A 24,104-nucleotide genomic window follows, 5' to 3' on the forward strand; every position below is an offset into this window, starting at 1 on the left:
AGAGTAAGAAAATGGAGAAATTGAGTCGAACTGGAGATGAATTCCATTATTTTCCAGTGCATTTTACTTTTCTTTTTCCAAATACAGGCCACCTAATATATTTAACATAACCACGGCCTTAATAGTAAGAGAGAGAGTAAGAAAAAGGAGAAATTCAGACGAACTGGAGATGAATTCCATTATTTTCCAGTGCATTTTACTTTTCTTTTTCCATATAAAGGCCACCTAATTTATTTAACATAACCACGGCCTTAATAGTAAGAGAGAGAGTAAGAAAATGGAGAAATTGAGATGAACTGGAGATGAATTCCATTATTTCCCAGTGCATTTTACTTTTTTTGATCCAAATATAGGCCACCTAATATATTTAACATAACCACGGCCTTAATAGTAAGAGAGAGAGTAAGAAAAAGGAGAAATTGAGACGAACTGGAGATGAATTCCAGTATTTTCCAGTGCATTTTACTTTTCTTTTTCCAAATAAAGGCCACCTAATGTATTTAACATAACCAAGGCCTTGATAGTAAGAGAGAGAGTAAAAAAAGGAGAAATTGAAAGAAACTGGAGATGAATTCCAGTATTTTCCATTGAATTTTAATTTTCTTGATCTAAATACAGGCCACCTAACGTATTGAACATAACCACGGCCTTAATAGTAAGAGAGAGAGTAAGAAAAAGGAGAAATTGAGACGAACTGGAGATGAATTCCAATATTTCCCAGTGCATTTTATTTTTCTTGATCCAAATAAAGGCCACCTAATGTATTTAACATAACCACGGCTTTAATAGTAAGAGAGAGAGTAAGAAAAAGTAGAAATTGAAACAAACTGGAGATGAATTCCAGTGTTTTCCAGTGCATTTTACTTTTCTTTTTCCAAATAAAGGCCACCTAATGTATTTAACATAACCACGGCTTTAATAGTAAGAGAGAGAGTAAGAAAAAGTAGAAATTGAAACAAACTGGAGATGAATTCCAATATTTCCCAGTGCATTTTATTTTTCTTGATCCATATAAAGGCCACCTAATGTATTTAACATAACCACGGCCTTAATAGTAAGAGAGAGAGTAAGAAAAAGTAGAAATTGAAACAAACTGGTGATGAATTCCAGTGTTTTCCAGTGCATTTTACTTTTCTTTTTCCAAATAAAGGCCACCTAATGTATTTAACATAACCACGGCTTTAATAGTAAGAGAGAGAGTAAGAAAAAGTAGAAATTGAAACAAACTGGAGATGAATTCCAGTGTTTTCCAGTGCATTTTACTTTTCTTTTTCCAAATAAAGGCCACCCAATTTAGGCCAAAGTAAAATGCACTGGAAAATATTGGAATTCATTTCCAGTTCGTCTCAATTTCTAATTTTTCTTACTCTCTCACTTACTGTTACAGCCTGGGATAGATTAAATACATTGTGTGGCCTTTTTTTGGAAGATAGAGGTACAATAGATCAGAGAATATTGGAACTGGTCTCCACATCGACACGGTTTCTATTCTTTCTTACTCTCGCACTTACTATTCAGGCCGTGGTTAAGTTAAATACATTGGGTGGCCCTAATTTAGAAAAATGTATCTTAATTTCAAGGGAAAATGTAGGAATTTGCCCCCTATTTCTCTCAATTTCAATTTTTCTACTCTCTCACTTACTATTACGGCCGTGGTTAAGTTAAATTCATTGGGTGGCCGTTATTTAGAAAAATAGTAGTAAAATGCACTGGAAAATTCTGGAATTTATCTCCAGTTCGTCTTAATTTCTACTTTTTCTTACTCTCTCATTTACTTTCGGCCTTAGTTGAATTAAATGTAGTGTGAAGTTATGTTTATTTTAGTATCTGGCTATTAAACTAGTGTGCTAAGTAGGAATAAACAACTTTCTGTTTAATATATAATTTTCCTTTGTTTTTGAGACCCGCTCCTAGTGTAATAGAGACCAGTAATGTGATGAATGTTGTAGTTTTTTTGTATTTTACATTGTTTTATGTTTGTTTTTTTTCTTCAAATAATGGCTTCTCTTTATGTTCATTGCAGTATTGACCTTTTTTACTCGCGTTTTGGGTCAGAATTAGTAGCAATGGTCGAAAATAGTATACACTTTTTGTGTGTCACTTTTCCTATGTTAGTAAAAGTGACAAATATGGTTTATAGGTATAAATGGATGTAAATAATTATAGTTTTACCCAATAGTTTATTTATAATGTTTGTAGTAAAAGCGATATTTTTGAATATTACCTTTTTTTATTACTCTCTCACTTAGTTTTGCGGCCATGGTTTAATTAAATATATTTGGTTGCTCTGATTTTGAAAAAGATGAGTAAAATCAATGGGAAAATATTAGAATTGGCCTCCAATTTGTCTCAATTTCTATTTTTTCTTACTTTGTCACTTAGTACTGTAGCATGGTCTAAAATGAATTTAAAGTGTTGGCTTTATTCCTTTTTGAAAAAGTATGATGATGGAAATGTATTTTAACATTGTTTAAAAGTGATTTTGGCTTCCTCTGACATAGTAACGATTGTCAATCCCATTACTTTTATCAACATAGAGGGAACCTCTTATTTGGAAAAGATACAGCAATATTTGGAAATGTCTTTTAGTTTAAACAGTTTGTGGCTCCCTCTAACATATTGAAGGAGTATGAATTTCATTATTGCCATGAACATGAACTCGTATTTGGAAAAGTCAAGGAAAATTTGGAAATGTATTTTACTTTGATCGGATTTCTCTCTTACATATTGAGCTGGTGTGAACGCAGCAATATTAGAATGAACATAAAAAATCGTTCTTTTTTTAAAATGAAAACTTTAAAAGATGGTAGGATCTTTTATTTTAATATTATTGCCTTTTAGTCCTACTCAGCGTGCGAGTAAGGCGAGAACTAAAATGAAGATAAAAGGGAACCCTTAATTTGGTGAAGCAAAATACAAAGTAAAATCCCGAAAAGTCTTCTGTTTTGAGCAGATTTCTGCTCTTTCTGTGATAGTGAGCGAGTACGTTTCCAATACTAGATTGAAAATAAATGGGTGCTCTCATTTGGAAAATAAAAATTAAAAAACAAGTAAAAAAAAAAGGAAAAAGTAATATATACTTTCAAGTTGTGTTCTAATTTGTTTGCACAGCTTCTTTTAATTAAGTAAATATATATTTTCTATTTGCGACATTTTTTTAACAAATCTGTTTTGTCATTTTTTTTTTTTTACATTGTTCAGAATTGCAAAATTTCATTTGCGGGCTCTATAAGTCGCAGTTACTTTGATTCTTTTCTATCAGAATTATTCGTTAGAAGTAACTGAAAAACTGATATGTCCTTGTTGTATTGTCCAAAAGGATTATCTGACGCTCATACTATGTGAAGTCGCCTTTCTCTTTCAAATTGATTTGATAACTATTCTAAAATTTTACCTTTCTTGAGTGGGGTTCCAGTTTTCCTAACTTGTTGAACTCCAGACCCTTGAACAATTTACGATTTGGATTTGACGTTGTTAACAGTGGCTTTCCTTATCTACAATAGCCCTTATGTTAAAAAAAAAAAAAAATCGAAAGAATTAGAATAATTTCAGAGTATCACACTGGTTGTTAAAACAGTTAAGATTTACTTTTCTGAAATACTTGCGGAAGATTAATCGGCATGTAATTGTCAGTATTCTTTGGCATACAAATGGAATGTTTGCTGAATTTATTAATCTTTCCTGGTTCCAGTGTAAGATTTGGCTATCTTTCTTTATTTCGTCAGAATTCGCGAAAATCCTTGAAATCCCATACTCTAGGAGCAACAAAACTTGTTTTTCGATCAAACTTTGAAAGTATCAACTGCACTTATTTTTTTACAAAATCAAGAGATCGCCAATATAATAGTACCCATAGTTAGATGGAATATTACCTGATTTTAGATGGATCATTAGATTTTTGGGTTCATTTGAGTAAAAATATTTATATTAGAAAATCATTTTATTTTACATAAGAAAATAAATTATTCAGCTATGGTAACCTCGACCTCAACTCCAGGTTCCAGTGAAATCGAAGTGATTTGTTTCACCACTTCTGACGGTGACTGAAGATCAATAATTCTCTTGTGTACTCTCATTTGAAACCTAAAAAGGAAAGTTATTTCTGAAGTAGATTAAAAAAAAAAACTATTAAATTTTATAAACAAAGAAAGCGCATGTAAATACCTATCCCATGTTTTGGAACCTTCTCCACAAGGGGTTTTCCGAGTAGTGATCCTGAGGATTTTAGTAGGCATTCTGATGGGCCCCTTTACACGCAACTTCTCTTTTTTGGAACCATTTATCAGGTCGGTACATACTTAAAAACCAAGAAAACAGTAATTTTAAAAACTGAATATAATTTGCTTGCTTCCAAGTTTAACCCTTTGAAATGAATTACCTTTTTCCAAACTTTTCATATTCTTAGAAGTTAGGGTTATCCTAATTCTATGTACCTGTTGCTGTTCAGCAGGCTTTTCTGTATCTTTAAAAGTACTCTAAAAACAAAAAGTCAAATTTAAATAGAAATCAAGATGTTACTGAAGAATAAAAACGAAGTTGGATGTAATTCAATAAGGTATAAATGAAAGTAACATCACAAAACTTATCGCCTTATTCGTCATATTTTTTAAAAGCTTTTACAGATTTATGTCAAATTAGCAATTTTTGAATGAAATTATATTTTAAAAAAACAAACAATGTGCTACAACAATCATAAAACTATGATAATCTGCAGCACACGTGCACATCATTTAAATAAGAAATTAATTTGCAGATTATCAATATATTCACTTACCATGATTTTATAAAACCAATTTAAATAACCCTTGGTCGAGAATAATTAGTCGTCCCAGAGACTAACCAGCGCTGTTCCAAGTGCTTAAAAAATTCTGGATACACCTTAACCTCACGCTAAGCACATAGAAATGGCTTTCATGCAAACGTGTTTAAGACAATTACCTTCAACTTCTCAATACACAAAAACATGTAAGTATATCGAGAGACAAGTCGAAATTAAATCGATTAAAAATTAAATCGAGGGTTGTATAATAAAATAAAAATTCAGTTATTTTCTATAAAGAGAAGGCATAACAAAGAACTTTTTTGCATTTATATAAAATTTATTGTGTATTACAGATAAAAGGATTTAGCGATAAAACAAGAAGTAAACAAAAGGAAAAAACATTAAATATATTTTATATTAAGTTTGAGACCTATAGAGAAAATGTTACAAGTACTGTGCTAAGCTTGCCATAAGTTCCATTTATAAAAAAAATGACAGAGGAAATTGTGAAATTTACTTATATTTTAAAAATTGCGCCAAAATGTTGTGTAATATTTTCATGATGTCATACCATTCAAGGAACTTTTTATTGAGAGTGGGGCGAAGTGTCTTATATGATTCCAGTTTCCTTTTTCGGACATTTTGCACGGTAGTAGTGATTACATTGAGAATAGAGGAAGATGAGGCCTGGAACATTTGTAAATTAATTATTGTATTATTTATTATTTTGTTAATGGTGCAAAATTTCATTGCCAAATTAACTATAAGTGGTAAGTTTTCTAATTCACTAACGTCTATATTTTAGATACGAACTTAGTTTCCAATCCTGGCACATACATCTGCTCCTATTTTTGCAGTAGTGGGTAGTAAATAGTCACAAGTTTGCGTCAAAAACAGTTTTTATAATCAATAAACTTGATAATTTCATTAGAATTTGACATTTCTTTTAAAATAATTGGTTTTAAAGCTAATTATTAATATGTAACGTTGTTGGTTTACCATTGTACTGAGAAATCACTGTATTTTTGAATGAGTACTGAGTCATAATTAGGCAGTGGCAACATGCATTAAATATAAGTATTATTCACAGTATAAAGTTGGGATGTCTATTCATGTTCATTAATTTAATGATAGAACTGATGAAAAATATAAGTTGAACTCGATTAATCGTAATTATGTTTATTATTTAATTATCTTTTGACAAATTTTCATTGTCCTTCCCACATTTTTGTATTTTTGAACATAACTTACTTGATATTAATTTAAAGTTGAGTATTTTTAATATTTTGATCCTTCACTTAGCCTCTAGGTAAGTGTAGGTGTGCCCGTATCTTCTTTTTTTTTCTGGATTTGCTTAGCTTTCAATTTCTTGACGTAGAGATATTTGTACCTACTGAAATATGTAATTTTTTTAATTCTATATTTTTTTTTAATTAAATTTTTAAAAAATGCATAAAAATAAGTTTTTGTAATAATATTAGATGTAAACATCATTTTTTGTATTTTCCTTGTGAGTTCTTTTTACGAATAACCTTGACAAAACAAGTAATTGTCGAACCTTGCGTTCCGTTTTGTAGCATTTATCTATTTGTGAAATTGCTTTTTTGGGGGGGTTGTTGGGGTGAAGATCATCATTCAGGTACTCTCATGAACACAGTGATGTCCATAGGTTTTTGCTCGAGCTATCCAAAGGCAGGGTTTTCTTTTTATTCGTGATTTCTAGCTTTTCGCGATCTTTCTCTTCTTCCTTACTTGCCAGATAATCGCTCTGATTAGTAATTTGTACGTAAACTTCAATTTGTAAATTTCAGGTGGTTAGAATGTTACTGATCAAATGGTTGGTGGTGATTTCTTGCTGGTTTTTGGGTGTTTGGTGTCAGCAAGCAGAAAAATTAACACAAGACCCTTGTGTTTTAAAACAAACATGTCATGAATGTATACAAACACCTACTTGTGCCTGGTGTGCGCAGCCGGTAAGTGTTCTGTTGTAATTAATATTTCAGTTACAACATTGAAGTTATTATCCAATATATTGGGTCTTCAGTTTCTAATAAATCAGAAATATAGCTCTTTTAAGGAATAATTTTTTAAAATATGTATTGACTCAGGCAACATTTAAAAGTTTTAGATATTATACAGAAATGGTTTTCACGTAATTTTGTATTATAAGTTAATTAAAAAGGGAAAATAAAGATGTAACTTCAACAAAATCATGACTGTTTTAGTCTATTTTAACAATTGTTAGTCAGATATACGCTCTAGATTCATGACGTTGACATGTCATAACATAGGCTTTAATTGTGAATAACTTAAAAACTATACATGCACAAAGGCTGTCTGTAGTAAAATAAGGGATTTATAAGGCAAAACCCTTAATGAAATTGTATCTTTACGTTATTTTTGGGTAACACTTTTATTTCCAGAATTTTAAAGAAGATCAAAAAAGATGTTTTCAACCAAATGCTGAAGCTATAATCCAATGTGCCAGCGAATTTGTTTATAATCCAGACAATGAATACACGATTAGGGAGTCGAAAAAATTGACGAAAATTAGTCAGTCCATTAGTCAATCAGAGTACAGTCAGTCAAGTTATTCAAGTCATTCCAGTAGCAGCAGTAGTAGCTCTTCGTCATCACATAATCAAGCCGACATTGTACAAATAGCTCCTCAGGTTGTCAACTTAAAGCTCAGAATCAGTAAGTTTCATCATTTAGTTGGTTGCTTATTTTTATGAACGTAATTTATGATGTATACTAACTATTTGAAATAGCTAATTTGCATTAGCACAAGTTACCAGTAAGAAGAAGAAAAAACAAAACTACTTAAAGCATATAAAGGGAAAATTTATTATAACGCGTAGTGGTTGTGAACCGCCAGCCATTTTGAACCTTTCAGCCCAGTACAATCTTCAGATTCTATTTTTTATCCTACTCTTTGACTTTCAGCGAGAAGGAGCTTCCAGCCAAGCAAACCAGCCTTCTTTGCCTGCGCGAAGTCATTGAATTCTACGGATTCTTTGAGCTTCCTCACGTATTCACTTGTTATTTTTGTCCGCGATATTGAGGGTTTACTTTCAATAGATATGCCTTTAGTAAGCGGCATCCTACCACAATTCAAATATAATACTAACCATTTTAGGGCGATGCATTTATTTGAAGCTCCGTGCTTGCAGACTTAAGCGGCTGTCATTCTGCTAGCCTGCCTACCCCAAATGATACAGCTTTCACTTCTATATCGAAGTGTGGAGAGGTATATCGTTTGAAGATATGAAGCCTCACCTTCCTCTCCATACTTTATAAGTATAATAGTTTTTCTGATACTCATTCTTCCTGATCTACACTTCCTTTTCTACTTATAATTGATGTAACTGATCCTTATCTGTCGGGAGAGCCGTCTGAGTAAATATTGTCCGGGAATGGAAATATATATCTGTCGGTTATGGCCTTTATAGCTATTAACTGTTTAACTAATACAGTTTAGTCTTATTTTCTAATTGGTATTAAAGATGGAGCAAATAGATGATTCTATTTTTAGAACAAATTTACTGGCATCCAGTTAGTTTCTAAATAGCTTAAAATTTGAAGAAAAGAATCTAATTCAGAAGTTTTCAGAAATAGTAGTACTCCTAGATTACTTTTATTTCCGAAAAGTTTGCAATAATCAAAATAAGTTTAGCAACTTAAAATATAAAATGATTTTAGTACTGATTGCAAAATATAAAATGATACGTTGGTATTAACTGCAAAATATAAAATGATATTTTAGTATTTACTGCAAAAAGTTTCATAACCTACATAGAATTTTAAAGTTGATTTTTTTTTTCAAATTTTGAAAATAACAGTTTTTTCTCTTTAGTTCTTTCTTTTCTTAATCTGTTTCTTGCAATATTAGATGAACCGTACAGAATTGCAGTGGATTATTCTCAAGCTCAGTCTTATCCAGTTGATCTTTACTATTTGATGGATCTTTCAAAATCTATGGAAGATGATAAACATAAGCTATCAGCGTTGGGCAACATTCTATCGGATAGTATGAAAAATATTACATCCAATTTCAGGTTGGGTTTTGGTTCATTTGTGGATAAAGTTGTGATGCCATATGTATCAGTTGTACCGAAAAAGTGAGTAAATAACATAATTTTTTAAATAATATTTACACAATTTTTTGTATTTTAATAATTTTTACTGCCAAAATGTTTGCACTGGTGCTCCGCATTGAGATATTTTTTTTGGGGGGGGGTCAATTTTTTAATATTTTTTAGTACGTTTTTCACATAAAGCCGCACATAAAACTGTGTCTTTTGAGAACAATGTATATCTCCAACACATAGCTCTTAACTTCTTGCAATTGTATTCTTCAACACATTATCCATTTCTTTCTTGGTCGCTTAGTACTTTTATAAAATGTTAAGCGATCTTTTAGGCTCCAATCTTATTATAGATACATCATATCATTATAATTTAAATAATGCTTTCCTTGTTTTACAATTATTTGATTTTGTATCAAAGTACTCCAGGTAACATAATCATTTCCATTTTTCCAAATAGTGTTCCACCATTAGGTCTTATGTTGTTGGGAAAGTTGATTGGAATGGCACTAAGAGGAAGTTTCTAGGAAAGTTTTATTTCCGGGGGAAGGAAATATTAGTCTTACCTTCACAGTTCTATCACAAGTACAAAGTTTGTCTAGGGTTTTAATAAATGGGCATATAAAAGACTAAAGTTGAAGAAAATGGCAACCCCATTAGTTCGAGTTTCGTACAATTTTCTTGGTAACCACTTCGGATGATTTATTTTCGTTGTATTTATTGTCTTCTCAAATAAAATGGCTAACTTTTCTTGAAAAATTAATTTTAGGAAAACAACGTGAAATGGCATGGGATAGTCTTCCCTTTAAAATGTCTGTTCATTGAATCGTTCGATTTAATTATTACCACCTATGTAACATTAAAGAGAATTACACTAATTTCTTTGTGAATCTTTAAAACTTTTTTTCTTAGCGTACGGAAATCGTCTACTTAGATGGTAACTTTTGTTGGAAAAAAGAAATCTTATTATAAAATAATTGATTTTAAGGAGATTCTGGAAAGTCAGCTATTCTCCAGCATTTTTTATTATAATGAAACTGTAGTGAAGACAGTACTTAGTAAACATTATTGGTTTAAAAAAAAACATTTATAATTTTTACATAAGAAAAAAATTGTGAATGTTTCAAGTGCAAACATGTAAAAATTTTGAGTAGCCATTAAAATACATGTGGCTTGGTTTATTTTATTAAATTATAATTTGTTCATTTGTTTCTAAATATGATCTGTTTTATGAGAGTAAGAGATTTTAAAGTCATGAATTTCTCTTTGATTTAACTTTTTAATTTTTTTTTTTTAACCGATATCCTTTTTTCAGGTAGTTCTTAGTCTTTTAAGGGCATATTGTGTAAATTGCCGTGAAATTTTACATTATATTGTTTTGTAACAATTTTGTGTTTATAACAATTTCTCATTCAATCTCAAGACACATTTGTTACGCTAAACATTAATTTCATTAGTCATAGATGCTTGGTTTTTATCATTTCTGATCAGTTACAGATTTTTATTCAACTGAAAAATTTGAATCACCAGATTCTGTGTAGAGAATTTTTTTTCCCACTGAAATTGTATGATTGCTAATTAAATGACTTTTTTTAGTAAGTGGTAGTCATATTTCTCTCTACACCAATCTCAGTGATTCAATTTAAAAATAAAGATGAATGGAAAAACTTGCAACTGTCAGTATAAAATCAAGCCTACTGTGATAGAAGAAATCATTGATTTGTACAGCATTGCGGATCCAATCATGTATTTATTATTTTGCTCTAACTTTAAAAACTTTCGCGCAGATTGATACATCCTTGTGATTCTTGTGTGGCGCCTTATGGATTCAGAAACCACATGCCACTCAGTAGTGATACTGATGAATTTTCTGTAAGTCACATTTGTCACGAAAAGCATTGCTAATTTCTTTCATATATATTTATAATATACTTCAGATCTGCTGTACCATGTGGCTGTTCTTTATATATATATATATTTATTGTAAATATCATCTGGGTATTCATTATTTCCTTATTTTTATTGTAGGTGCTAATGTCAACATTTATATATATATGTGTACAATACACAAATATAAAATATTCGTAAAATGGTGTCTGAGCCTGTTTGGTAAACTAATATTTTGTCTGGAATAAAAATCAAAAGTAATTTACCGCTGTTTATTTAAAGGAAACTTAGCTTAAATTTGTCACATTTCCTTGATATGGCTCTTTTAAATCTGAATTGCTAGGCTGTTTTTTGTTTTTGTTTTTGTTTTTTAAATACTCGTTAAGCCAATGAACATTTAAATTAGAATAGGAAAAATTAAGGGATCAAATTCATAATGTCATGCTTAACATAAATTTATTATTTTCGAAATCCCTGCAATCTGCCGTAGACTGAATCAGGAGATTAGTCGCAGTTTACCAGTTGATTAATATTTTTGCAATCCAAAAAGATAACCTAATCATTTGAAGTCAAATAGACCTGTTATCAAGTAAAAAACGGTGTTTATTGTGTTCTTAGGGGAACAATGGGTATTTTGGATTGCCTGCGTTCCTTCCACTTTTTGGTGGAACCGCCCTTCTATTACAATTGTATTCTTACAATGCTATCAAAATTGTAAAATCGCCATTATTTAGAATTAGGGTAAAACCTCAGTTATCCTCATAATTAGGAAACGTTAGTAGTCTTCATCCTCCCTAAAAGGAGCTTCTGATTAATGGTACACCAGCAGGTAGAAGTAAGTCCCCGGATTCGGAGCGTTCGTTTGGGAGGGGCAATTCTGCTGTGGAAGCCGAATATACGGAATTACGGTAAGGAAATCCATACTTTGTCAACATTATTGTCAATATCCTTTGAGAATAAATTTGATGTGAAGTATTGGCGAAATTAACGGCAGTTTGAACGGTAGTAACAGCAGTAATCATGATAATAAAATTTAATACTGGATATAGAGGCAATAAACGTTCATAACAATCCCAATTAACATCGGAAGTAAATATTTTTTATTATCAATAATAAGCATATGATTCTGCATGAATCCGCTCGGGTTTTCTTTGAGTAGTCCATTGATGTAACTTGTATCTGGTTCCATTTATCTATCGGAATGCATTTTCGAAAAGAATGTTCTCTTTTTTCGTGAAAATTTGGTTTCTACACCAGCTACGAGATATTAATCAAGTTTTTCTTTTTAAATCTCATTCATTTTCTGGTAATGGATGACAAATAACCGAACAGAATTTTTTGAGAACTTGTTATGGTGTATAAAAAATTATGGGTTGTTCTTGAGCTGTTTTTTTATTTATTATACCTAGGTTTACTACCCTTTATTTTTAGTAATTAGGTATCGCTAGGCTCAAATGCCTTGTTAATATTTCTATATGCTCTGTGTATAATTTCACTACTTGATTTTTATTTTTTTTGTTCTTGATTGTGCACAAATCTTGTCATTATCACACTTTTCTATGTCCTGCTTTCTATTGTCTTTATTAAGTGGCTGTTAAATTGATGTTTATCTGTCTATTTTTCTGTATCTTTATATTCTGTTCTCTCTCTCTCTACTATTTATTCAGTGTTGTGATAATAATCTTATTTTTATTTACTTTGTAAATAAACTCTCCGCCGACATACTTCAAGAAATTTTATATTTTAGTTTTTTTTTTTTTTTTTAAATCCAAGTGATCGTGATCGCAATGCGACTGTTTGAGAGTAAAATATTTTTTTTATTTATACATACTTTTTTTTTTTTTTTGTATTTTGAGTTTGTCTATATTTGTGCAGTTTGAAAGAGCCCTGCACTGGATGTGCAGCCCCTTACGGTTACCAAAATGTTATGTCGCTAAGCCCAGACACCGATAGATTTGCTGTAAGTTCATGTAAAAAGAAAACGATTGTGTGAGAAAGAAATATTTCCCTTTAAAGAAAAAGTAAAAAAAAAAAATAACTAATATGTGGAACATTTTGTTTTTATACATAAATTTGTTTTTTTAAATTTTTTATTTTTTAGTATCTAAATTTAAGCCAACAGAAACAATGTAGGAAATAAAATTAAAAATTAAATAAAATTGCTAACATTTGGGATAGGTTGGTACGCTTTAAAGAAATAACAATATGTTTTGTAATTATTAATTTAAATCTTTGCACTAATGAATACTTATATTTTTAAAGCAATTGCATGTTTGAATGCTAATATTTTAAAATTCTAACATTATTAATTGCTTAGCCTTAAATGTTACTAATATATTTGCATGCCTTGATTTCAGTATCTATTATTTCTATAATATTTCTTGATTTCGCTTAAAATAAGTTTGCTTTTTTTGAAATGATTAAGTTTCGCCAAATTTTGTAAAAAAAAAAAGTTACTTCTAATATTTGGATATTAGAAAGGAGCTGTCTTGCAATTAGTAATGAGTCATTCTCCATACCTTGGATTTCATTTATATCAAATCTTCAAGGTCAGTACTTTATAGCCTTGCTGTTTTTTCTTCTTGTCTACATCTACTAGATTAGAGGAATCTACTGAAGTCTAGTAAATCATGTATTGTTCATAAAGTTTGCCACTAATTGAATTTAGGCAGTAGATGACATCATAGGGGAAACTTCTAGCACATTTTTTTTTATTGGCACTTGAATCTCTGAACAATAGAAAAGTCAAATTATCTTGCTAAACCAAACTGTAAGAATATCGATGAACATTTGTAGCAGATCATTGGCTGTGATGATCTAATTCTTGAGTTATTGTCTAACCGTACCCTGGTATCAATTTTTACAATTTATGGTGAAACTTTAGTCATTTCAGTATCAACTTTAATTGTAAATGTATCTTTATATACTGAATTGTCTTCAGTTTATTACAAATTAAAAAAAAAAAAAATTGAGAGTAATGGATATTTTATAAAGCGGGCCCTAAAGCCATCTTAAATTACAGTATTCATACTTAAATGAACTACTAACTAATTTAAATGAATTTTTTATTTTTGTAGTGGTAATAGTGCAGTTCATGAAAATTTTATAAAATTTATTTCTTAAAAATCTGGAGAAAAATTCTAATACTAAACTTATTGTCAATTTATTACATCATTGTAAGGAAGATTAGTTCTTGATAAATGTTATGCACTTTTTATTTAGCTAGCAATTTTATCTAACGATACATAATGTATAGATCTCTCTCCCCGCTATAATTAAAATCTTCTTCAGGCAAAATGGCTGGTCAATTTTTTAAAATATATATGATTGGCAAACCAATTTTTATGCGCTACAAGGATTATAACGAACCATAGCAGAACAAATACCGAATACTTCGGATTTTTTTTTGTGTTACTTGATATTGGAGATATTTTTTATTGCTAATTATATTATTCATTGCTGCACTATAACCATATCTTAGTAAAAAGAGAATTATATAGTTTAAAAGAGTATCAGAAGAGAATAGAAGTTAAATTGAAAATAATTAAAGTCGCGATTGAAATGTCAACTTTGCCCAGATGGGCTTTGCTCTATTTCTTTTTAATAATACAAATTTTGACTGAAATTATTTCATAAACCTAGGGAGAAGTAGAACAAGCTGCAGTGTCCGGGAACCTGGATGCACCAGAGGGAGGATTTGATGCAATCATGCAGGCGGTAGTCTGTTGGAATCAGATAGGATGGAGAGATAAGGCTAGGAAATTGTTGGTATTCTCTACGGACGCTGGTTTTCATTATGCAGGTGATGGAAAGGTGAGGCTTTTAAATTATTATCACTAATAGTTGATAATAGAAAAATCTGTCTTCTTCCCACAATCTCTCTCTCTTTCAAACACATACATATTTAAAAAAAATGCACCCTGCAAATCACATCTTGACTACAGTTAAAAATCAAACAAGCAGTGTTATATGATATATTATTTTTTAGTTGGGTGGAATTGTGAAGCCCAACGATGGTAAATGCCACCTGGATAATAGTGGACATTACACGCATTCTACAATTCAAGATTATCCTTCAGTGTCCCAGGTGAGTACTTAAACTTTTGTGAAACCCTAGCATATATACTTCATGCTTGATTTTATTTATATTCGTAAAACATCCTCAATATTAAACGGCAACTGTTGAAGAAGAAAACCTAAAATCTTTGCTCACTCTCAAAAATCTCACATTTTTTTTAAATATTCTCAGATTACGTAATAGTCAACCAGTTTTTAAAAACAATTTAAGCTCTTTTGAGAGTATCAAAGATTTTTTAAAAATTTTGTATACAAACTACTTCGCCAATGAAAAGCTAGAACATTTGTTTGAAATACTTTTCATAGAAATTTATTTTAAGGAATGGTTCTTATGCCACTTTTTTTCTTCTTTTTTTAAACCCTTTTATAGCGAAGCTAACAATAATAATTTAGTTAAAATTTGAAATTAGAAAAACCTTGAAAATTTAAGTAAGAAAAAGTCACGTGAGCGTTCTTCACTCCTGAGTTTTTCTTTTATAGTTTTCATAAAAAATAAAACAAGATGTTAATAAAAAAAAATTAATTTTGTTTATGACGTTCTTTTAGAGGTCTAGTATTTCGGTTTAATTTTTATCCTTTCATATTTCCATGACATACAGAAGAAGAGTTATGGATTAAGTTATTACATCTTCATGAGAACAGACCCAGCATTTTTATTACTGGATTACATCTTTGAAATATCTCAGAAGTTGTAAACTTCTTCCTCATTATTTTTAATTTCAAAGAACATTCTTAATTAACAACTTTTTTTTTTTTATATATAGATCAATCTAAAAGTTAAAGAAAATTCTATTAACGTCATCTTTGCTGTAACCTCAGAACAGATAGGAGTTTATGATCGACTGAGAGCGCACATTCAAGGATCATCTGCAGGTGTATTGTCGAATGATTCTTCAAATGTTGTCGAATTAGTTAAGGCTCAGTACAATGTAAGTAAAAGTTTTATAAAAAGAGAATTTTACATTCTATAAACCCTAACGGTGCATGGACTTTTTACCCATCAGTGCTCGAAAGATTACCGTTGCATATACCCTCTGAGATATCTTAGATACCGTCATTGTATAAAAATAATTTTTCAAGAAGAAGGAGACACACCTTTTTTTGTACGGTATCTACACAGGACTTTGACAAACTGAGTGTTGCTTATCCCTTTTTTGTCTTTCTTGATCCTTCTAATTATCTTCTTCTTTTTTTTAAATAATTTAATTTGTTATAGAAAATTACTTCTGAGGTAGAAATGAAGGATACTGCATCAAGTGCAGTGAAAATCACCTACTATTCCAATTGTCTTAATCCGAATGATCCAGTAAAGAAGACCACTAAGTGTGAAGGTCTAAAAGTTGACTCTGAAGTCAGATTTCAGGTAATTATGATGGTTGCAATAAAATGGATTTTTAATTTCTTAAAAACTTTTAATATGTTGAACGTTACAGTTTCTTGGTCAGTTCAATTTTGCTATGGTTCGTGCACTTAATTAATAGTTATTAATTCCAAAATATTAAGGTGTTTGTACAGTCATAAGAAATAGGTTTATATTTATATATATTAGAATATTCGTTAAGATGCTCTTAATCATTTTTTCATTCTTGCCGTGTATATTCTCCAATAATTAACAATATTACAAGTGGTTTTTAAAGTCTAATTCGCTCGAGCAAACCAGTGAGTAGTTTTCGAAAATTGTTTAATGTAACACATTTATTTGTTAGTATATTCTTAATCTCAAATTTATATAATGCTTACTTTTTTAGGCCGAAATTGAGGTAAAGGCGTGCCCACCTAACAAGAAGGATTGGAAGCAAACTTTTAAAATTTATCCAGTCGGTCTTAACGAGTCATTGACCGTACATTTGGAAATGGAATGTGATTGCCCTTGTGAAAATAAAGGAAATAAGGTAAATTTAAGGTTATTTACCATTAAATTTCTTTACTTTCTTCGCAGATTTTAGTTATTACTTTCTTATATTGATGTTAAGAAGAATTATTTGCTACCTTGTTAAATTTTCCTTTAAATTCAGAGGAAATTCACGTTTTGATGCTCTTTGAGTCCGAAGAAGTGGTTTATAGAAAATGGAGAGTACAATCAGAGGTTTCTAAACTGGAAGGAACCAAAGTTTCGCAAGGGGTGGTTTCTTAGATAAAGTTTCTTAGATATTGATATAAATTATGAAAAAAAAACAAACTTTCAACTCTTAATACTCATATTTTTGCAAAAATAATTTCTTGTAGAACTAACAAAAAAATGTACGCAGTAATGATTATATTCTTACACTGACAACCGTTCAAATTATCTACAAATAAAATAACAAAATCAAAAGAAATGTATTAAATATTACTCAAATTGCCTGGTAGAGAGGCCCTATTTTAATTAACCAGACAAAACAGACCCCACTATCAACAAAATTTCACCCACACGATAAAAAAAAACTCAATCAGAAAGGCAGCGGCAACAGCCGCCGTTACGATCATCTGATCATAACTACAATAGAGTAAAGTAAACCAAATATCAAGCACTTATTAACGTACACATCCGAGTAGAAACGTGTAGCGAATAAAGTTTTGATTTCAAGACCTGCACCCACAAATCAGATTTCAGAACTTATGTTTGATTATATGTTAAACATTTACTTGATTTTTCACATTAATTGTACGTTATTGTTTTAGGGATATATAGAAGAAGCAAAAGAATGTTCATCCTTTGGAACTTACAAATGTGGTATTTGTGAATGTGATGACACCCACTTTGGTAGGACTTGTGAATGTGATGCACAAAACACTCGACAAGACGAGAGTGGAGCTAGCTGCCGTCCAGATAATACGACTCTAATCGAATGCAGTGGTAGAGGCTCTTGTGTTTGCGGCCAATGTCAATGTGATCCTAGACCAAATCCGTTGGAGGTAAGTGTATATATCGTACATATATATTGCTAAGTATTGATTAGCTTTTCTATTAAAGAATTAGCGTTACTAATAAATGCTACTGCATCAAATTCAGTTCATTTCTTCAATAGTTGCAAATCGCTTTCCTTTCAGAATATAATTAAGTTTTGAGAAAGGGAAAAAAGTCGTCTGTGGATGACGTTTGAGAAGGGATGGTTGAGAGAGGGAATGGAGGTCAGAAAAGGAAACGTTTCATAATTTACGATTTTTCACCACTTAATCAGCTGGAATTGTAAAAGAAACTTAGCCAAAACATCCTCTCTTTTTTTAAATCAATTCACGGAGGTGTCAAAATGCTATTTCTCTTAATACTATTGGGCCCACAAATTTTACACTTTGTTGTACCGTTTGTTGTATAACTTCACGATGGTCAGGGCGATAATTGTATCAGACTGCTGTAAAACGCATGATGTACGATCCGGCTGCAGTATATAGCTACCATATTCAATTGTTCGACGGATTGATCACGTAGAGACATGTTGATTAAAAAGAACTACTGGGGTAGGTTATGCTTTTGTTTTTTCTTATTATTCTTGCAAAAATAACAATGTATAATTTAATCTTAATTAAATTATAGTAAACTAATTTTGTCATTAAGAATGCACTTCAAAAATGTAGAGTTCTGGGAGGAATTTTAGAGTTTCGAAGGCAATATGAATGCAATGTTGAAGAATTATTCGTACAAAAAAAAAAAAAAAAAAGATGCCAGAATAATACTAGCTCGACCTACAAACTGCTTAACAGAAGGTCCTGGAACTTTTTGGAGCATAAGTCTTATCACAATGGAGTCCAAATAAAAATCAAGACATTCTAATAGAATTTATCCTTTCTATTTAATATGTATATATTATTTCAATTTTATATTTTATAGGTTATCTCTGGTGCTTATTGTGAGTGTGACAACTTCTCTTGCGATCGTGTCGACGGAGTACTGTGTTCCGGCCCAGATCATGGTGTGTGCGTTTGCGGACATTGTGATTGTTTAGAAGGATGGTCAGGTGAGGATTGCTCTTGTAGCACATCTGAAGAATTGTGTAGGCCGCCGGGTGGTGGTGAAATCTGTTCAGGACATGGTGTCTGCCATTGTGGGAAATGTATTTGCAACAACGAAGAAAGTGACACTCAGACTGGCAGATATTCTGGAAAATATTGTGATAAATGTCCGGTAAGTTTAACCATTTCTTTTAAAATATTTTTAAATGTTTTCAACATGACACAAGAATAACCAGGACTCATAACACCGAAATTAAGGATTGATAAGGATTTAGACTGTTAGCTTTTGTGTTCAAATGCATATTTGTTTGCTATTTTTACAATCGGACCGTTCTTTTACCAAGAGATCTCGAAGAGTAGACTAAAGTCTTGTGGGAGGAGAAGGTTTTTTGGCCTTAACTAGGGTTAGACTTTGAAGGAGTGATGAATAATAATGTGGTATGTGAGATTAATTTAGTTCATGATTTCAATAGACGTGCAAACTATGAGACGTTTGGGTCAGTTGCCATAAGAACAGCAAATTCATCTGCGATAGACTTGAACAGGGGCGATGATTGAGTAGTTACTTACTACATAAATTGGCCTTTAAGCTGAACGACCTTACGTTACCCATCAATCAACTTGTAGTTCAGGATAACCAAGGAGGAAGGTCTAACCTATTGCCTAAAACTATTGCAGTTTTTACCAAGTCTGTCCAGTCTGAAATATATCGATTGCTGTTTGTGAAATCCAATCTGAAAAAAATTAAGTGTAACGAATATGATAATTTTTAGTGATGCTAGTAGTAAAATATTTGATCTAATTGTCTATTAATTGTGTAATTCTTTTTTAAAAAATGAATTACATTAACAAAACGTGTAAATGTACTTTGTAAGGAAATTCATACAAGAAATATTAGTTCAGGAATAGAATGATATTTGTTTTATATTTACAATCTTCCATTTGTGTTTTATGATGAAATAAACGAATTTTTTAATTTCTCAGATCTCTAAGGATCAACGTGCCTACAAATGGGGGATAATTGTGTTTAGATAAATAAACCTGATCTATTGTGAAACCAAAGTTACATAATTTTCATATTTATTGTTAATACAGACTTGTCCAGGAAGATGTCAAGAGCTAAAAGAATGCGTACAGTGTCAAGTTCACAAGACAGGACCATTAACAGAAGAGGAATGCGCCACTAATTGCACATTTGTACCTGAAGTAGTAAAAACTATCGAAGGTAATGTTTGAATTATTATTTTAATGCAAATTTAAGAAAATATGTTCAATATTTTTCACTCTCTTTTTCTACTGGTTAAATAAAGTATTGTCGTGTCCAGTTTTCACAGAAAATATCTTTTTTGAGGTCCCTTAAGTCAGAAAAAGTGATTTTTAGGAATTAGTCCGTGCGTGTGAACAAAATTATTAAATAATAAAAATATCTCAAAAACAAAACAACGGGAAACTGCAATTCAATGTTGTTTTGTGAGACTCCTGGTGACTTGACTTGACTGATACAATTACAGGTGACTCTAATGATGGTAGAAACTGGGTTTACTTTTTTCAGAACAAAACAGAATTCTGTTGGCTTGGTAGCTTGCGTTTTCTTCAAATCAATTATGTTCAGAAATAGATATAAATTACATTATAGAAGAATTATTGATCCATACAATATAGTTATAATAATTCATAAAATAAATAATTCAAACAACTTATATTCGTAGAGTTGCTTACATGTAATGATTGCATTTTATATTTTACAGTGGATGAATCCAAGGATGAAAACTTATGTTCCTATATTGATGAGGAAGACTGTCATTTTGTTTATGTCTACTCCTACGATGAAAAGGGAAAAATTGTAGTAAGAGCGAAGAAAGAGCGACAATGTCCACCTGAAGTCTTTATTTTAGGTGAACGTTTTTAATATTTTATTGTTATTTATTTATTACTGCAATCTAAGTAACATTTACACCAACAGATTGATTTTTCCGAGCTTGCTCTTCTTGAGTTTACTAAATTTGTTTGTAATTTTATAGCAATCGTACTGGGAGTAATTGGTGCAATCGTACTGATAGGTCTTGCCATATTACTTTTGTGGAAACTGTTGACAACCATACACGATAGAAGAGAATTCGCTAAATTTGAAAAGGATACAATGCTTGCCAAGTGGGATACGGTAATTATTTTTTTTCTACCTACTAGAGAAACAAATTAGAGCTCTCTTTTCAGAGCTTTTTAGAAAAAATTTGTTAGAAGAAAGAGCCTCACCGCTAGAGGGAACAAAATTCATATATATGATCTTAATTCCGCTATGTTTCTATAAACCTCATGTGTACTCGTATTAAAAATTAGTATAACACACACACATGAAAATGACCTAATCTCAATTTGCCCGTTAAACAGTTGATTCTTGTTGCAACGCTGAAGCGTTCGACAAAAGAAACAAAATTATTGAATTCAAATTATATTAACATCTTTTTTTCAGGTGGAAAACCCGATATACAAACAAGCAACTTCCACATTCAAAAATCCTACATACGCTGGCAAGTAATTTGTTTGTTTTTTTATTAAGTACGTTCAAAAAAACAATCAAAAAAGCAATTGTTTTCCAGTTTTAAAATTACTTTTGAAGCAGTTTTTTTTCACTGCCAACTCTTGTGCCTCTTAAAGGAAATAAAATAAAATACAAGTACTTATATTTTCACCAAGTTAAATTTTTTACTGTAGGGAGTAAAAAACAAAAAATAATTGAAAAACATGTTAATTTTTTTCTTAAGGATATCGTGACAATCATAGGTGTCTTTTTGTTATTATCAGCAATAACGAAATTAGTAAAAAATTCATATTAGAGAGGAATGTACAGCTTTAGCAAGATAAGCCCTTTTTTTCTTCTTTTTTGTTCTCAACTATATTTTTCGAACTATCTGTTGTTTTTAACTTGGTTACTGACTAATTAATTATATGAAAGAAAATGCTTGTGATTAATTTTTTTTAACTAATAACTTAGAATAGATCAATAAGATTTTCAATGTATTTATAAATTTTTTTTTAATTAATTAACTGTTGCATAACATATAAGACTGTGCCATATATTTTCTTTTAATTTGTTATAATGGTAAATTGCAATTTTTTTTTTCGAAAATAATCTCGTCAAGTTATAGAATGGCATTTTCTTTTCAGAAATCTAATTAATTAATTTTTAAAATTGATTAATGTTATTTACTTTATTTTTAAAATTCGAGAATAACGGTGTAAAGAAAGGATAGTTTCTTTAGTTGTTAATTTTTTATTTATCTCTTTGTTATACAAATAAATATCACAAATAATGTACTAATTAGAGAGAAGGTTATGTCGTTCAAAATGTAATTAATATGAAGGTTAACATCAATTATTGTTTGTGAAGTTTTTGTTTTATTAAAACTAAATATGTACATACATAAACAATTCAGAAAAAAAATCAAAACTTATATCTCAGGAGTACTTAATATTTTGGTAAGTTTTTCTTCAAAAGACGTAATTTTTATAACAAAGCAATTTTGGCTGAGGGCTATACCAGCGCATTTTAACTATGCCAGTTTAATAAAAAAAAAAAAAAAATGGTATTCGCTTAGGAAAGAACTCACATTTTAGTTACTTGAAACGAAAAACTTAATACTATTATTTGTAATACGCATCTATCTAACAAAATCCTTACTAGCTACTAGTTCTATAATTTATTTAGCTCTGATTCTGTGTCACTCGGTTATCTTAAAAAAAAAAAAGTCAGGAAATATAATAAACTAATATAATAGATAATAATATAATAGACAGGAAACATACTCGACTTGGGATTCATTTTTTACTGCCGTTCTCAACAACCAATTCCTGTTAAACCAGTGTTTTCGTGGCATTCCACGCTTACGCCGCTCTTTATGGTTTTCTGAATTTCTTCATTGCTTGGCTAGTTTTTCCGTCCTTTTTTATTAATAGTGGCCGTGACTTATTTCTGACCTAAGAGCTAGAGGTGAGTTCTCTTTGTAAAATACCATAACTTTTGGTGTATTATCTTCTTTCATGTATTAGTGAAAATCCTCTTAAAAAGATGTGGATTTTCTTCCTTTTAGTGTTACCTACATATATCTCCATTCCAGTGATTGAAATTTAATAACCACCTTTTTGCCAATGTTTTGTTTTCCTCACCACTAAATTATGACTTTTATTTTTAACTTTCCGCCTGGGATTCGGACAACCAAGTGGTTATCTTACGCAGCAAGAGCATTTAAATATCCGGACTTTTTTATTCTTATATTTCTGCGTACACTTTTGTTGTACTTTTCATAATTTTATTAAAGATCTATTTTGACAAAGTGCTTAAAGTTTTCGTTTAAAAAAGTGTTTCTTTGGCCCCAGTCTTAAATGGAGAGACAATGTCGACAACAAAATGTTTATATCTGCCTTATTTTGTAAATGAAGAAGTACAGTAAAAGGAAATATTGAGCTGTACTTTATTTGTTTGTTTTTTTTACTGTAATTAAACCAGCCAATTATAAAAAAGCCTTAAAAGTGATGTTGAAAAAAATATTGTACTAGGTGTAGAATGTTCTAGAGTACGGGTTCCCAAACTTTCTTGAAACTTTTCAAAAATGCATTTCCTTTTTATCAAAAATTGTTTTTAAGAAAGTATCTTCTGAAAGATCAAATATTCCATCTGCCTTTGACGAAATTCCAGTCATGAGATTAATTGAAAATTAATTATATTTTAGTTTCGCATCTTTCATTTCTGCGCATTGTTTTTTTTTTATACAAAACTTCACTTTAGTGAAACTAAACTGTCTCTGATGTGGCCTGATAATTTCGTCTTATTTGAAATAATAAAAATTTCGTAAGCTTTAAAAAAAAATCGTATTTCTGATCTTGAATTAAATTTTTACATAAAAGTTTCTTCATAATGGCTTTGATTTTATTATTTTCGGTAAATATTTCCGATCCATCTGAACCTTGTAAAATGCTACTTCAACTACACGCTTCAGGATTTTTAAAAATCATTTGCGGTTACAATTAACTTGCCCAAATGTGGCAAATTTTTGACAATGTCTTGTTTTATATTATGTATTGATAAGTGTATTATATTGCCGAAACTATGGGAACCACTATCCTAGACTTGCTTTTATTTTTACTTCCATAAAAGATGCGTAAAATTTTTGAAGGATACACCATTTTCGTATTATTTTCATATTCCTATATTGCGAATGCAATATAGTTACAGTATTTTTGGTTTGACCCAATTTCATTTTAATAAGACTTATTATTTTTTTAATTAAGTGTGAGAATTCAAATAGAAGTATCATCGTAGAATGTAATTAAGTTTGTTTTTTTCTACTCAGTGCCTTTTATTC

The 24,104-nt window shown here is 30.5% G+C and overlaps 2 protein-coding genes across 3 annotated transcripts; one reads left to right on the plus strand and one right to left on the minus strand.

Annotated features, from left to right (window-relative positions):
• Positions 1-3,921: 3,921 nt before the first annotated feature.
• RpS20 (ribosomal protein S20) lies at positions 3,922-4,940 on the minus strand. Its single transcript, XM_074115131.1, has 4 exons — positions 4,775-4,940; positions 4,379-4,475; positions 4,165-4,297; positions 3,922-4,083 (listed from the first exon to the last, which is right to left on the minus strand). Exons 1-4 carry the CDS (start codon positions 4,775-4,777, stop codon positions 3,963-3,965), a joined length of 354 nt encoding a protein of 117 aa, XP_073971232.1. The 5' UTR covers positions 4,778-4,940; the 3' UTR covers positions 3,922-3,962.
• Positions 4,941-5,181: 241 nt separating this feature from the next.
• On the plus strand, positions 5,182-23,988 carry mys (position-specific antigen beta subunit myospheroid). Of its 2 annotated transcripts, none has more exons than XM_074115093.1 (16): positions 5,182-5,532; positions 6,574-6,735; positions 7,186-7,459; positions 8,655-8,883; positions 12,613-12,697; positions 14,380-14,550; positions 14,726-14,824; positions 15,579-15,743; positions 16,031-16,177; positions 16,563-16,706; positions 17,476-17,709; positions 18,623-18,916; positions 19,840-19,969; positions 20,493-20,639; positions 20,766-20,905; positions 21,215-23,988. In XM_074115093.1, exons 2-16 carry the CDS (start codon positions 6,583-6,585, stop codon positions 21,278-21,280), a joined length of 2,478 nt encoding a protein of 825 aa, XP_073971194.1. In that variant the 5' UTR covers positions 5,182-5,532; positions 6,574-6,582; the 3' UTR covers positions 21,281-23,988. The 2 variants fall into 2 exon arrangements, with proteins under 2 accessions (XP_073971194.1, XP_073971192.1); XM_074115091.1 differs by lacking the exon at positions 12,613-12,697 and adding an exon at positions 10,638-10,722 and having other exon boundaries at positions 5,185-5,532.
• Positions 23,989-24,104: the final 116 nt, after the last annotated feature.

The sequence above is a fragment of the Rhodnius prolixus genome, unplaced genomic scaffold (genome assembly GCF_049639745.1).
Source record: "Rhodnius prolixus isolate KJV_2025 unplaced genomic scaffold, Rpr scaffold_7, whole genome shotgun sequence".
Lineage (NCBI taxonomy): Eukaryota > Metazoa > Arthropoda > Insecta > Hemiptera > Reduviidae > Rhodnius > Rhodnius prolixus.

Excerpts from the sequence above, each read along its gene's own strand:
- RpS20 (XM_074115131.1), bottom strand. Across the intron at positions 4,298-4,378 it reads TATGAAAAGTTTGGAAAAAG|TATGTACCGACCTGATAAAT; the intron begins GTAATTCATTTC and ends TTGGTTTTTAAG. Across the intron at positions 4,084-4,164 it reads GGTTCCAAAACATGGGATAG|GTTTCAAATGAGAGTACACA; the intron begins GTATTTACATGC and ends TTTCCTTTTTAG.
- mys (XM_074115093.1), top strand. The coding sequence starts at position 6,583 with ATGTTACTGATCAAATGGTTGGTGGTGATTTCTTGCTGGTTTTTGGGT. Across the intron at positions 12,698-14,379 it reads CAGACACCGATAGATTTGCT|GGAGAAGTAGAACAAGCTGC; the intron begins GTAAGTTCATGT and ends TCATAAACCTAG. Across the intron at positions 20,906-21,214 it reads TGCTTGCCAAGTGGGATACG|GTGGAAAACCCGATATACAA; the intron begins GTAATTATTTTT and ends TCTTTTTTTCAG.